The sequence below is a fragment of the Phyllobates terribilis genome, unplaced genomic scaffold (assembly GCF_046119375.1).
Source record: "Phyllobates terribilis strain yellow unplaced genomic scaffold, ASM4611937v1 Scaffold_4430__1_contigs__length_61105, whole genome shotgun sequence".
Classification (NCBI taxonomy): Eukaryota; Metazoa; Chordata; class Amphibia; order Anura; family Dendrobatidae; genus Phyllobates; species Phyllobates terribilis.
The window spans coordinates 38,587-50,605 of record NW_027367181.1 but is presented as its reverse complement, the minus strand read 5'-3'; the positions used below and the strand labels follow the sequence as shown (position 1 = coordinate 50,605).

Below are 12,019 nucleotides of genomic sequence, written 5' to 3'. Positions count from 1 at the left end.
CCTTTCCGCTTATTTTGATGATAACAAACTCAAGTGTTTAATGTTCTTTGTGTTTTTTAAGCTAACCAGTTCATGCTCAAGGAGTTTAGGGTTGAGTTTGACACAAGAGGACTAGCTTCGACCATTCAGGGTCTAGCTTTGAGTCTAGTGGGGAAAGTTGAATCTCGTCAAGACTGAATAAGGTTTGTAGTGAAGAAATAAGAAGCAAAAAGGTCTATCTTTAAGCCAGCGGGATTTCTCTTCAAGCTAGAGGATCAAGCTTCAAGTAAAACAAAGAAGAGAAATACAAGTAATTGATCCAGCGCTACACTGGTGGAATCCTGAAAGCGAGCTTAGGTGTCCAAGCAAAGGAAGGCTGGAAGCGGGAATTGGAAAAATGGAATGCAACAGGATTGCAAGAAGCATTTTCCAATGGAGTGTGAACCAGGGATCGCTGAGCTGGACAAATTTAAGAGAAGCATGCCAATTGCCAACGTGGAAGCGGGATCATCAAGATGAAGAAGCACAAAGTAATTTTGTACATGGATGCAATTCTATTATGGATTCATCACACGGATTGCTGAGGTGGCATTCTTCTGTGCAGTGCAAGTGTAGAAAGTCTAGCTTTATGAGAGTTAGTTAGATTTCTATAAATAGCATGCATTAGGTATTTGTTAGGCACGAGCTAAGAGAGTGAAGTGTATGAGCTGAAGTCGCTTTAGAGAGAGGTATAGCCTAAGACACTTAGAGAGCTTGAGAGAGAATTACCTGTATGATCTGAAAGGAAAACTTGTATTTGAGAGAGTGTTACACTAGAGAGAAGCTTGCAGAAAACACTAGAGAGAAGCTAGGTGTAGCTTAAGAGTGTTTGTCTCAAGCTTGAGTGTGTAATCTATATGTTTCTAATACAAGCTAGTGGTGAGTTTTATTTCGGACTTTCTAGAAGTCTAGGATTCTCACTTTGAGTAATTCTTGTGCAAGAGCTTAGTGTGTTTAATCCATATTACTCACGCTTCATTGTAGCTAATCTCAATTCCGCACTTAAAGCTCTATAGCTTCATATAGCTACTTGAGCTACTTAGAGATTAATTGATCCTACAACTGGTATTAGATAAGGATCTCTTGCATTGATTCATACTCTATCATAGTTTAAGTCATGGGGAATGATAAGCTAGCGTTCAACCTTGGTATCTCTTTAGCTAAGCCTCATGTCTTAGCTGAAGGTGAGCTAAAATGGTGGTTAACTATGACTCGCAATTATATTCAACAAATGGACTATCAGTGCTAGAGAATAATTGAGGTAGGTGATGAGAAGGTCAATGCCAAAACGGCCACATTCAAATGTGGTCCAATTGAATACACAACTCTAGAGAAGAATGCTAAGGCTAAGCAACTAATCCTTAATGCTATCTCAAGTAAGGATACCGGCAAGGTTATGTCACTACCTACTGCCAAGCTAATGTGGGAAGCTATCATCAACATGAACGCAGGTAGTGAAGACATCCCCAACAACCGCAAATTTGAGCTACAGAGCGACTTTCACTTTTTCAAGATGGGCGACAATGAGATGATTTTAGACTGTCATTCAAGGTTCCAAGTATTGTGTGATAATATGTCATCTTCTGGATTAAAAATTGATGACTGGGAACTATTGCTTGCTTTCATTCACGGGGTCAATTCAAAATTTGATACCTCGAAGAAATTTATGCTCATTAATAAGGAGACAAAAGGGCTCTCTATTTCTGCGTTAGTTGTTAAGCTTAGAGTGCAAGACAACGAAGATCTCAAGCAGTCGCTTGCAGCTAAGGAGAACAAAGGAATGCCTCTTAAGCTCAGATGTGTTCTACAAAAGATGGAAAATGATGATGATGATGATGATGATTACCATGATGAAGACAAGGATTTAGATATGATGACAAATCTCGTCAAGAAGTTTTTCAAGAGACAAGGTGGCTTCCAAAGAGACCAATCTAATCCACGAGACCTCAAAGATGTTGTGTGTTATAATTGCCAACAGAAGGGACACATGGATAAAGCATGTACAAGTGCTAAGGTGGATTCAATATCATCTCAAACTCCACCAAATAAGGCCTTTGTTACTTTATGGTGTGATTCAGATGACGAGCTAGACTGTGGAGAAGCACAAGAGCTTTGCTTAGTAGCAGGTGAAGATTCTGAATCAAATGACGACATCGAGGTAACCTCTCTGAACTTTGAACTTCTTCCTACAAGTAAACCTTGTTTAAATTATCAAAGAATTGGTATTAGATCATAAATCTCTCAGAGATGAAGCAAGAGCTCAGCAAAAAGAGCTAAAAGATCTAAGAAAGAAAGCAATTGAGCTTACTAAACAATTGTCTACAAAGCCCACTTTAATCACCAAGTCATGTGAGCTCTGTAAAGACAAAGGTATAGCAAAGAGTTCTGAATCAATTGTAACAAACATGCTTGATGAAATCCTAACCAAGATAGATGATCTAGCTGAGAATGTTGAAGAAAAAACTGTTAACCAAACAGTTTTGTGAAAGCACGACCAGGTTTGGGCTTCAACAATCATGATTCATCCACCAATTTTAGTCCATCTCTATCTAGCGACCTTAATAGAATCAAGCTAGATAAAGAACTTCAAACTTGAAAAGCTGAAAATCAATATCTCCAAAGCAAGGTTCAAGTTCTTGAGAAAGGACCAAGTGAGATCAAACAATGGTTTCATCGAGAAAATGCGCACAAAATGTATATCAAACAAGCATAAACTCCATTCACTCAGTCTATTAGAGTTGAGCATAGGGAACCATTTTTTCCTGGAAAAGGAAAGTATGGTTATGTAAGATATAGCCATTACTGCACTTTATGTGGAAACAATGGACATTCTAGGCATGAGTGTGAGCGCTTAACTCAGCTCAATAACAAGCCCTACAAGCTTTCTAAGGCTAACTCTAGAAAGGGCATGCTCAATCAAGCTAGTCTTGTTGATGGCAAGCTTGACCAGAGAGGGTATTCTAAGACCAGGTTTGTACATACTAGGCCTTCAACAGCCAAGAACGAACAAACTAAAGCACAAAAAGGTATGCCTTCTAAAGGTGCACCTCATCAAGTGCTTGATCTGATTGATCCTATGTATTATAAGTATGTTCCTCAAGTTGTGAAGCTGATTGTTCTACCTTCCAGCTCAGGAATAGCTAGTGCTAAAACCCCTTCAAAGTCATCGCTTCATTGGGTACCCAAAGCTTGATTGTGTTATTGCAGGCTGAAATGAAGAGTAGACTTACAGTTTCATATCTATCAAGCTACTCTCATTTCAAGCTAAAGAAGGGTCATCATTTCTTTCAGGGTCAATAAGAAAGAAATCAAGCGACTTGAACTATCTATATGCATCTCTTTCACTCCTATCTATTCAGAGATGTATATCTAATTGAGCTAAGTGTGTTACGTTCAAGCGAGACCCAATACAGCTCAAGCGGAACCTTGGAGTACTTAATCGGGACTTATATATCTCGTTGAGCTAATCTTTGTATCTTTAGAAGAGCAACCAACGAATATCTAGTTGAGAGTTTGTAGCCGTTGAATTGATTTGGTGGATTTTGCAAAGGTGGATCATATCTCACCTATATATACTCTGGTACTGTTTCGCTTGAACCTTTACCATGTTATTTCATCCTCTCTTTGCTTTAATTCCAGAAACTTCCTCTCTCTCTCTCTCTCACTAAAAAAATTCCTACTCGTTACTCTATCCCTACACACATTTCCTCACTCCCTAAACACTAAGCTACAAAATGGTCGGCTTACTGATCCAAACCCTGACTAAGGACGAGGAGTACGCTTTATTTAAAGAGACGCGTCGCAAGAACCTTGAGGAGACACTATATAGAAGCTAGGTGTAGCTTAAGAGTGTTTTTTCTCAAGCTTGAGTGTGTAATCAATCTTTTTGTAATACAAGCTAGTGGTGAGTTTTATCCCAGACTTGCTAGAAGTCTAGGGTTCTCACCTTGAGTAATTCTTGTGCAAAAGCTTAACATGTTTAATCCATATTACTCAACTTCATTGTAGCTAACCTCAATACCGCACTTAAATCTCTATAGCTTCATATAGCTACTTGAGCTACTTAGAGATTAATCGATCCTACAGAAGTATAGGAGTATTTTAGGGTAGGTACTCACTCAGAGCAATAAGGTGTAGTATCCATGTGCATGCTTTCATATTCAGGTTAGTATATTTCCATTCTTTTTGTTTTGGTTGAGGAACTGATTTCATATCTGGGAAATGGTGGTTTTGAAGTGTGCGGAATGAGAGGTTCATAACTATTATGGTGTTTTCGTGTATTTTTGATGATTTTTTGGGTAGTTTGGGTTAGATTTTTATTCTCATAGTGTTCAATGTATATTATCATGGTTCAACTATGCAGATTTTTCCTGTGGATTGGTGGATGATTATGATAAGGTTTGATGAGGAATGGTGATGATTGTAGGTCATTAAATGGTGTATAAGGAGGAGATGTGTAGGATGGAGTTAAGATTTTTGTAATTTGATTTTTAACCTTTATTTTATAGGAGAATTATGATGTTCGTTCTTTTTTTTGGTTACGGTAACCTGGAGTACATGATTATACGCTATTGCGTGACTATTTTTTTGAGGATTGAGAACATGCTACAGTGAGATTAGACGATGATGTATAGGTCGGATTGGATTAGGGAAAAGCTTTGTTGGATATTACATTCTATGTGTGGCGTTTTAGTACTTGGGTTTTCTACATGAGGATTATTGAAAGTAGAGTGGTATTCTGATCGACTCGGGACGAGTAGAAGTTTAAGTGTGGGGATGTTTGATAGGGACGTCTACGATCCGTATATAAGAATGGATATAACATTATTTTACTAGACTTATGGAAGTTATTACGACGTATTTAGTCCATTCCATTATCTTGAACTATATGTACAATTCAAGCTATTATGGAGCTTCTTGGAGGTAAAGATGAGCTAAGGAAGAAGCGAGGACGAGGAGGAGTGGATTTAACATCACAAAGGAGCTAAAAGAGTTGAAGAAGGTGGAAGAGTTATCGGCAACCACCAATGCATCATCAGCGCCCGCCGATGAGACGATTAAGTGAATCCAACAGAAGATACGTCTGCGCCCGCCGGTGACAATCGGCGCCCGCCAATCTCTAGACGAAATAAAAAGACAAGTGTTTTTTCTATTTTTCAGTTGCGATTTCCTTCGGATTTTTGTGTTTTATTCCGAGTTTTGTTTTATTAGTTCAAGTTTAGTGGCCCTAGCTTATAAATAGCGCTTTAGAACTCTTTATTAAGATTGGCCTCTCTTTGGATAGATTTATTCTACCTCTACATCCAGACCTATTTATGTAATGGATTTTTTGAGCAAATTTTTCACGAACTAAGCATCCAATACTTAGTTGGACCTTGAAGTTCATAATTTTAATATAGTTGTGAGTTTCTCTTTCCTTTAAACTTGTCTAGATGTTGTCTTTTCTCTTGAATTTACATGATTAGGGTCTGAATTATTTTATGCCCTAATTTGGCCAATTAGGTTTATGATATTTGAAATCCATTGCTAGGATAGATCGATTTATTCGTCTAGGTCTATTCCTGTAAAGCTAGCACAAGATACTAGATTCGGATTGAACTATGAAATTGTGTAGAGAATTAGCATATAGGCTAGTCATTTATTCCTATACCCTAGTGCTTCTTGCCTAATACTTCCTATGATTTGAATCATTAGTGTTCACTGCAGTTCATCATGAGGAAAGAAATATTATGCTCGGTTTGAGGTTTCAGTTATCCTAGGATAGTAGTAGGAACACGTTGCATGTTTAAGGTGAAGTGATTTTCTATGATCAACTTGTCAAATATGAATAGATAGTGTCTAGCTAAGTATTTTTCTCCAATTAATTCTTGTAATTGTTAATTTTATGTATTTCGTAGTTATTTTTAAATTGCGACCTTATATCCCCCAGCGTGATTCTTTAGGTTCATTTAGAATTTGATCGTAAGATTCGTGCCTCCTTGTGGATTCAACCCTTACTTTCACTCTATTCTAGTAATAGAAGTTAGTGCCAAGTTAGGACTCTTTTGAAAGAGGTGAGACACTTCGTCTCGCCTTGTTTTCTTAATCAACACCTTTATTTGTTATTCCTAGCAAATACGACCGGCAAAAGCGTTTGTTATCAAACAGTTCAACTAACTAAATCTACTGAACTACAACACAACTCAGTTCCTCGTAGTCCGCTTCTTCTTCAATGAGTTTCTAATGTGTTCATCTTCCTCAACTATCTTTTCATTAAGGTTTATATATATAATGCTTGCTCAACTTTAAGATTTATCCTTCTTCACCAAACTCCAGGCCACTATCAAAACCTTCCATGTCATTCCCAAAGTACATCTCCATATGCCTCATAACATATATATCACAATCCTCGTGATTTTATCATCTCTCAATGGCATTTCAAGACGTGTAAGTGTTGTTTTCTCAATTTTATGTACCTCATCATCTAATTCATGTCTACGAGATATTCAGCATGAATATTTTCTACAAACAAATTCAGAATATAACTAATACATTTTCACAATCTAAAGAAACACTTGTACAGAATAGTTTAATAGTTCCATAATCCGACTAAAAAATGCACACTCTCAGAAATAAGTATTCTTGCACAATCCAAATAAATACTTGCACAATTATTTAAACAGTTGCATGTATAAGCCAACTAATGTAGGAAAAAACGTATCAAATCATGGACGTTCTTTGACATATCGCCAGTAGTTAGGTTGTCAGGCACTTCATATCTTCCATTCCTTACATTAATTACATACAATATGAAATGATTTTCATTCCATATTAGGAATAATATTGCACATTACACAAGGGTAAGACTATTGTTGAACCATGCTATGTAATGAATACTTTAGTTTAACATCATTTACCACATCAATCTCATATAACTTCACTTCATCCTTGATTTAACATATTCATCAAATGTACCGTAAAAGATAGTATTTCTGTTTGGTTCACTATCACCCTAGCCAAATGGTATTTGCTAAAATAATTTTATAATATAAAAAAGAAAACATCAGAAAATATTTGCAGAAAAAATAAAAGTAGTTTGCCCAATGCATTTAATTGTAGAAACTGTATGCACATACTATGTGCACAAATATTATAAATATTTACACAATATACAAAAGAGCTAGCACATATATTAGAATCCTTAGCATAAGATGATATGGAATGTAGAGTCGTCCTGGCTTTGTATTACTCTTCAAGATCTCTCTCTCATTGAAATTATCAGTCCACGGGTCAACCAAATGAGATACTAACCATTGTCCCACTTTGAACGTGGTGAAATCCTTCTTCATGTATATTGTTTTTTCCATCTTGAAGACCATCCTCTCTTTCTCAACACAATAAATTTCTCAAATGAGATAAAAATAATGTTTCATGTGAATTATGTTTGGGATGTTTCATCATTCGTTATCCAATTGTATTACTTCTTGTTAATGCTTGTAAGATTAGTAGTGATATTTATCTCCCTTTTTTTTGTGACTTGTGTTTCTCTTATGATTTACACTAACACTTGTTGTTCTCAACCTCTAGATTCTCTTGAATTGTTTTTTTTTGCCACTCTTCTTTTGAGAAATTTTAAGTGATATCTAATGCCTCATTTTCAATATTAGCAATATTCTCATGTAATAAAGTATCACCAGTGGGTGTAACTGTTTGTGCAGTTGTTGAGGTGACATCGTCACTTCCCGGTTCACTCTATTATTGATGTTGAACCTCTTCAGTAATCTCTTGGGTAACAATGTTACCCTCCTCGGATTATTGATGTTGAACCTCTTCAGCAACAACCTCCAACTCAGTTTCCTTGAAATTATAATGCATTCACAAAATAGAGAGCTAAATGCACAAACTCAAAAAACAGATGCACGTGATCATTAACTACCTCCACACATGTAGTTGCACAAATTACACGTTCATTACCTTTTCAAGCTCATCATTTTGCTAACGCTCCTCAACTTGCCCCATAATGGTCAAGTCATATTCAATCCCTTCTTCTTCATCATCCCATTCTCCCACCTTGTTGGTACTAACCTCTTCAAATCTTTCATTTCTTGCAAAAAAAGATAACACAAATGTAATATCTTTTATTTCCTTTGCACTTTCAGTATTAGTTACATTTTTTGTGCTTCTTTCATACATGATGCTCCCCTCTGCAGATTGTTTTCATTTCTCACCTTCTCAAAGTTTCTCCATCTCTCACCTCTTCTGACATGTATCCATGTTTCTACCCAATTGTTGGCTTTGGGTTCTCATCTATTTCTTTGCCTAAGAAGAATTTATGGATGTTATTTTTTGTGTACAAGTCCTCTTTATCCTCGATTGTCTTCTCAATTTTCTCAAGACAACAGCACGTCTCACGCCAAAACTATTGTTCTAACAAATCTCCATCCTCGTCCATGGGTTGAGGCTGCGATTGAGAGATTTTCATCTGAAGCATGCTATTGATTGCTTCATTTACTCTGTTGAAGAGAGCATTGTTCTTCAACTCCTTACTTTCAGCTGATCTTAGCCTTTGTATATAACTCCCTATGGACTATACAAGCATCTTGTCTTTGTCTATATGAGTTTTAAGGAAACTCTAAGAAATACATGCACTAAAATCATTTGCACATTAGTCACTAATATTTGCACAAAATCAAGAAACCCTTGCACAAATCAAAGAAATGCATGCACAAAGCACAAAAGTAACTGCACGATACTAGAAACTAAATTCACATAATGAAACTGCATTAGAGTATGTGCACAAAACAGAGAATATGTTACATGGGCAAAATGCACAAAACGGAGAAATGCATGCATAAAAACCAATTGCACATTCGTCACTAATATTTGCACAAAACCAAGAAACACTTGCAGAAACCGAATAAATTCATGCACAAAACACAAAAGTAAGTGTACAATACTTGAAACTAAATGCACACAATAGAACTACACTAGAATATATGCACAAAATAGAAATATGATTACATGCTCAAGATGCACAAAACAAAGAAATGCTTGCACAAAAACCATTTTCACATTATTCACTAAGAAATGAGCTTCCCAGTTGATAATATGGTGTCGGAATATGGAGTTTTTGAAGAAGTTTCGATCGGATTTAGGGTTTCAATCTCTCTTTCTCTCTCATTCTCTTTTTCTTAAAGGTTTACAGTGTGAGAAAACGGGTTGTTTACCTCGCTTTTTTATCTGTTCAAAGCACGTGGATTTCGGCTGCGTGCGTGGGGAAGTAAGTGGTTATAGGTGGGCTTGCTTATGGGTTACTCCTAGACTTGGCAACAAGGTCTGGTAGGTCGGATTTGGTTTAGAGAGTTTCGGGTTCAGTTAATTTCGGATCCAGTCATTTGAGGTCAAATTGTTATCTTATTATAATGGGTTTAATGTCTGGTCGGTTAAATGGGTCAAGTGACGTGGATTTTTTCCTACTTTTTATACTTTTCCCTTTAATTAAATAATAAAATATCTTTTAAAATAAATAAAAATACTTATTTAATAAAAATAAAATTTATTTTAGTTTATTTTTTATTTTCATATTTTCCATTCTTATATTCTTGATACGGCGGATCGAATATGACCTAGTGGGACGGGTCATACTTTGACCCAGAGATTTCTCGGATCATCGAGCCGCGTCAAAACGGGCTCTATAAAAAAAATGGGTTGATTTTTATGATCCTGAAACAGGTCGGGTCGATTTTTCGGGTCGGTCGACTTTTACCAGGTCTAGTAACTCCTATCTGTTAAACTGTATACATAATTAAACACATAAATTTTTATATATTTTAGCACATATAATATATATAAATTATTTGTTTTAATAAAATTTTACGAATTAACGCGTCGAGTTATGAGAGCCAATAACCTTGAATGTGATTATCCTAACAGGAGTGGTCACCTATTTTTGATTGGTAATCAATTCGCATGGGCCGAGACGATAAGACACATATTCATACGGCCCGATATTACTAAAAACGTATTTCAAATGGGCCGAACATATATAACACATGATGTGTTCAGGGCCAAAACTGTCATTTCAGAAACATTACTAAACCTTTGAGAGCCGCTCTTCCAGAAACCTCCCCTAAACCTTTGAGCTATCCACCTCAGAAGTCTCAAACCCCTTCCAATGGCGACACTGAGGGCGGCGGCGATGAGAACGGCATCGACCGTATCACCTCGAGGTCTTAGGCAGCTATTCTCTACTTCCACCTTCATTCCTCCGCCGCTACCTCAAGATGCCGCGCCTCCCCCCAAGGCCCAGCCCTCTCCCAACCTCTTCGTTTCAGGTCTCCTCTCTCTCCGATTGTTCATTTTTCTTCTTCTTTTGATTCGATTGTTAGAGATGTTCTCATTATGAATTGATTCCTGATGTGCGTAACATGAATTTATTCATTATTTGAAGTTAATATAAGATTCAAGCTCGAATTGATATACTCTCTGATGTGGAGTTTTGATTTAGTGTTGCAGCATATTTACATCATATTAACACCCTTTCTCTGTTAATATAGCTCCTTTGATTTGCTGGATCAGTTCAGAATGGGAGTTAGGGTTGTTTGAGTCAATTGATATAATTTATCCCTTACTTCTGTCAAACATTATGAATTAGACCTTTAATAATGGATTACTTCAATAACATATCTGGCAAATGTCTGATTTTACAAATTAATTTTACTATTTTACATCCTTGTGCTTGCACAAGTTAACAAGGTTCTTTTCTATTGTCTGTAGGTCTTAGCAAACGCACAACTACGGAGGGGCTACGCGATGCCTTTGCAAAGTTTGGTGAATTAGTCCATGGTAATCTTACCATTGGTGCTGAAATTTTGAGTTTCTTTGGAGTGGATTAGTAATCTAGTATGCTAATATGCAACTCTTATGCAGCAAAAGTGGTGACAGATCGTGTGTCAGGGTACTCAAAAGGTTTCGGTTTTGTTGAATATACTACCATTGAAGGGGCAGCTGCAGGAATTGAGGGCATGGATGGCAAGGTGAATTCACTTGTACTATCCCTAAATATATTCCTCTATATCCACTTCTATAATGCTTGGACTTTATCCTTATCCCTTTTCCATTTGCTTATAAATAACATGAAGTGACTTCTGAAGATTGTATCTTTTGTGTGATTTGCAGTTCCTAGACGGTTGGGTGATATTTGCAGAATACGCAAGGCCAAGACAACCGCAGAACTACGGAAATCCTTCATTTGCAAGGAGTCCTCCTTATGGTGGTAATCCCAACGGTCAGCAGTGATTTCAAATATTCTTATAGCAAGCTCTTAATTAAGCAGAAGTCGGGTTGTTCCATTTGATTTGGCTTCTAATGATGTGCATGTTACAAGGTGAACTTCAAATGAATCTATTAGTTACTGTTCTATTGTGGTGAGTTATAATTGTACCTGCAAATGCAGTAGACATCTCTGAGAACATGACATGCTATAAGATTTGTGCCTGAAAGTTGATTTAGATCTTCGATGAGGACTTGTTTTAGATTAAAACAGGGAAATGTTAATGGTATTTTGGGTTGGTGATCCGTGAATTGGGTTGCAACTTGCAACTTGTTATGAGTATTGATTTGATCAACCTCTCTAGATGGAGGGAAAGCAATCTATGATACATTTTCTTCTTACTTTAAACACTTAATCTGGTCAAAAGTTACATTTGGATATGTCTTCTTTGAACGAAGATCTTTCATATCTTCCAAATTAATCAAATAGTTATAAGCATATATTATCAAATATCTGGGTTTCCTGGTCAGGTTGGTTCAGTTTCCGTTTCCGGTATCTCTGAAATTCCGGTGCACTGATCTGAACCGGACCCGATGAATTCGGTCTAATCCAAATGTACAGTCCTAGTCGTTACTTGTATGTAATCACGGTTCGGAGTCGATACTTGTATGTAATCATGGGTTGGGTTGTCCAATGGACGGGCCTGCTTTACATACATTTTTTTTTATTATTTATAATATTGTATATTTT

The 12,019-nt window shown here is 36.7% G+C and overlaps 1 protein-coding gene across 1 annotated transcript; it reads left to right on the top strand.

Moving 5' to 3' along the window:
* Nucleotides 1–10,195: 10,195 nt before the first annotated feature.
* LOC141249226 (uncharacterized) lies at nucleotides 10,196–11,758 on the top strand. The gene is made up of 5 exons (XM_073669568.1): nucleotides 10,196–10,331; nucleotides 10,774–10,842; nucleotides 10,927–11,033; nucleotides 11,176–11,284; nucleotides 11,634–11,758. The coding sequence occupies exons 1-5, from the start codon at nucleotides 10,196–10,198 to the stop codon at nucleotides 11,756–11,758; spliced, it is 546 nt and encodes a 181-aa protein (XP_073525669.1).
* Nucleotides 11,759–12,019: the final 261 nt, after the last annotated feature.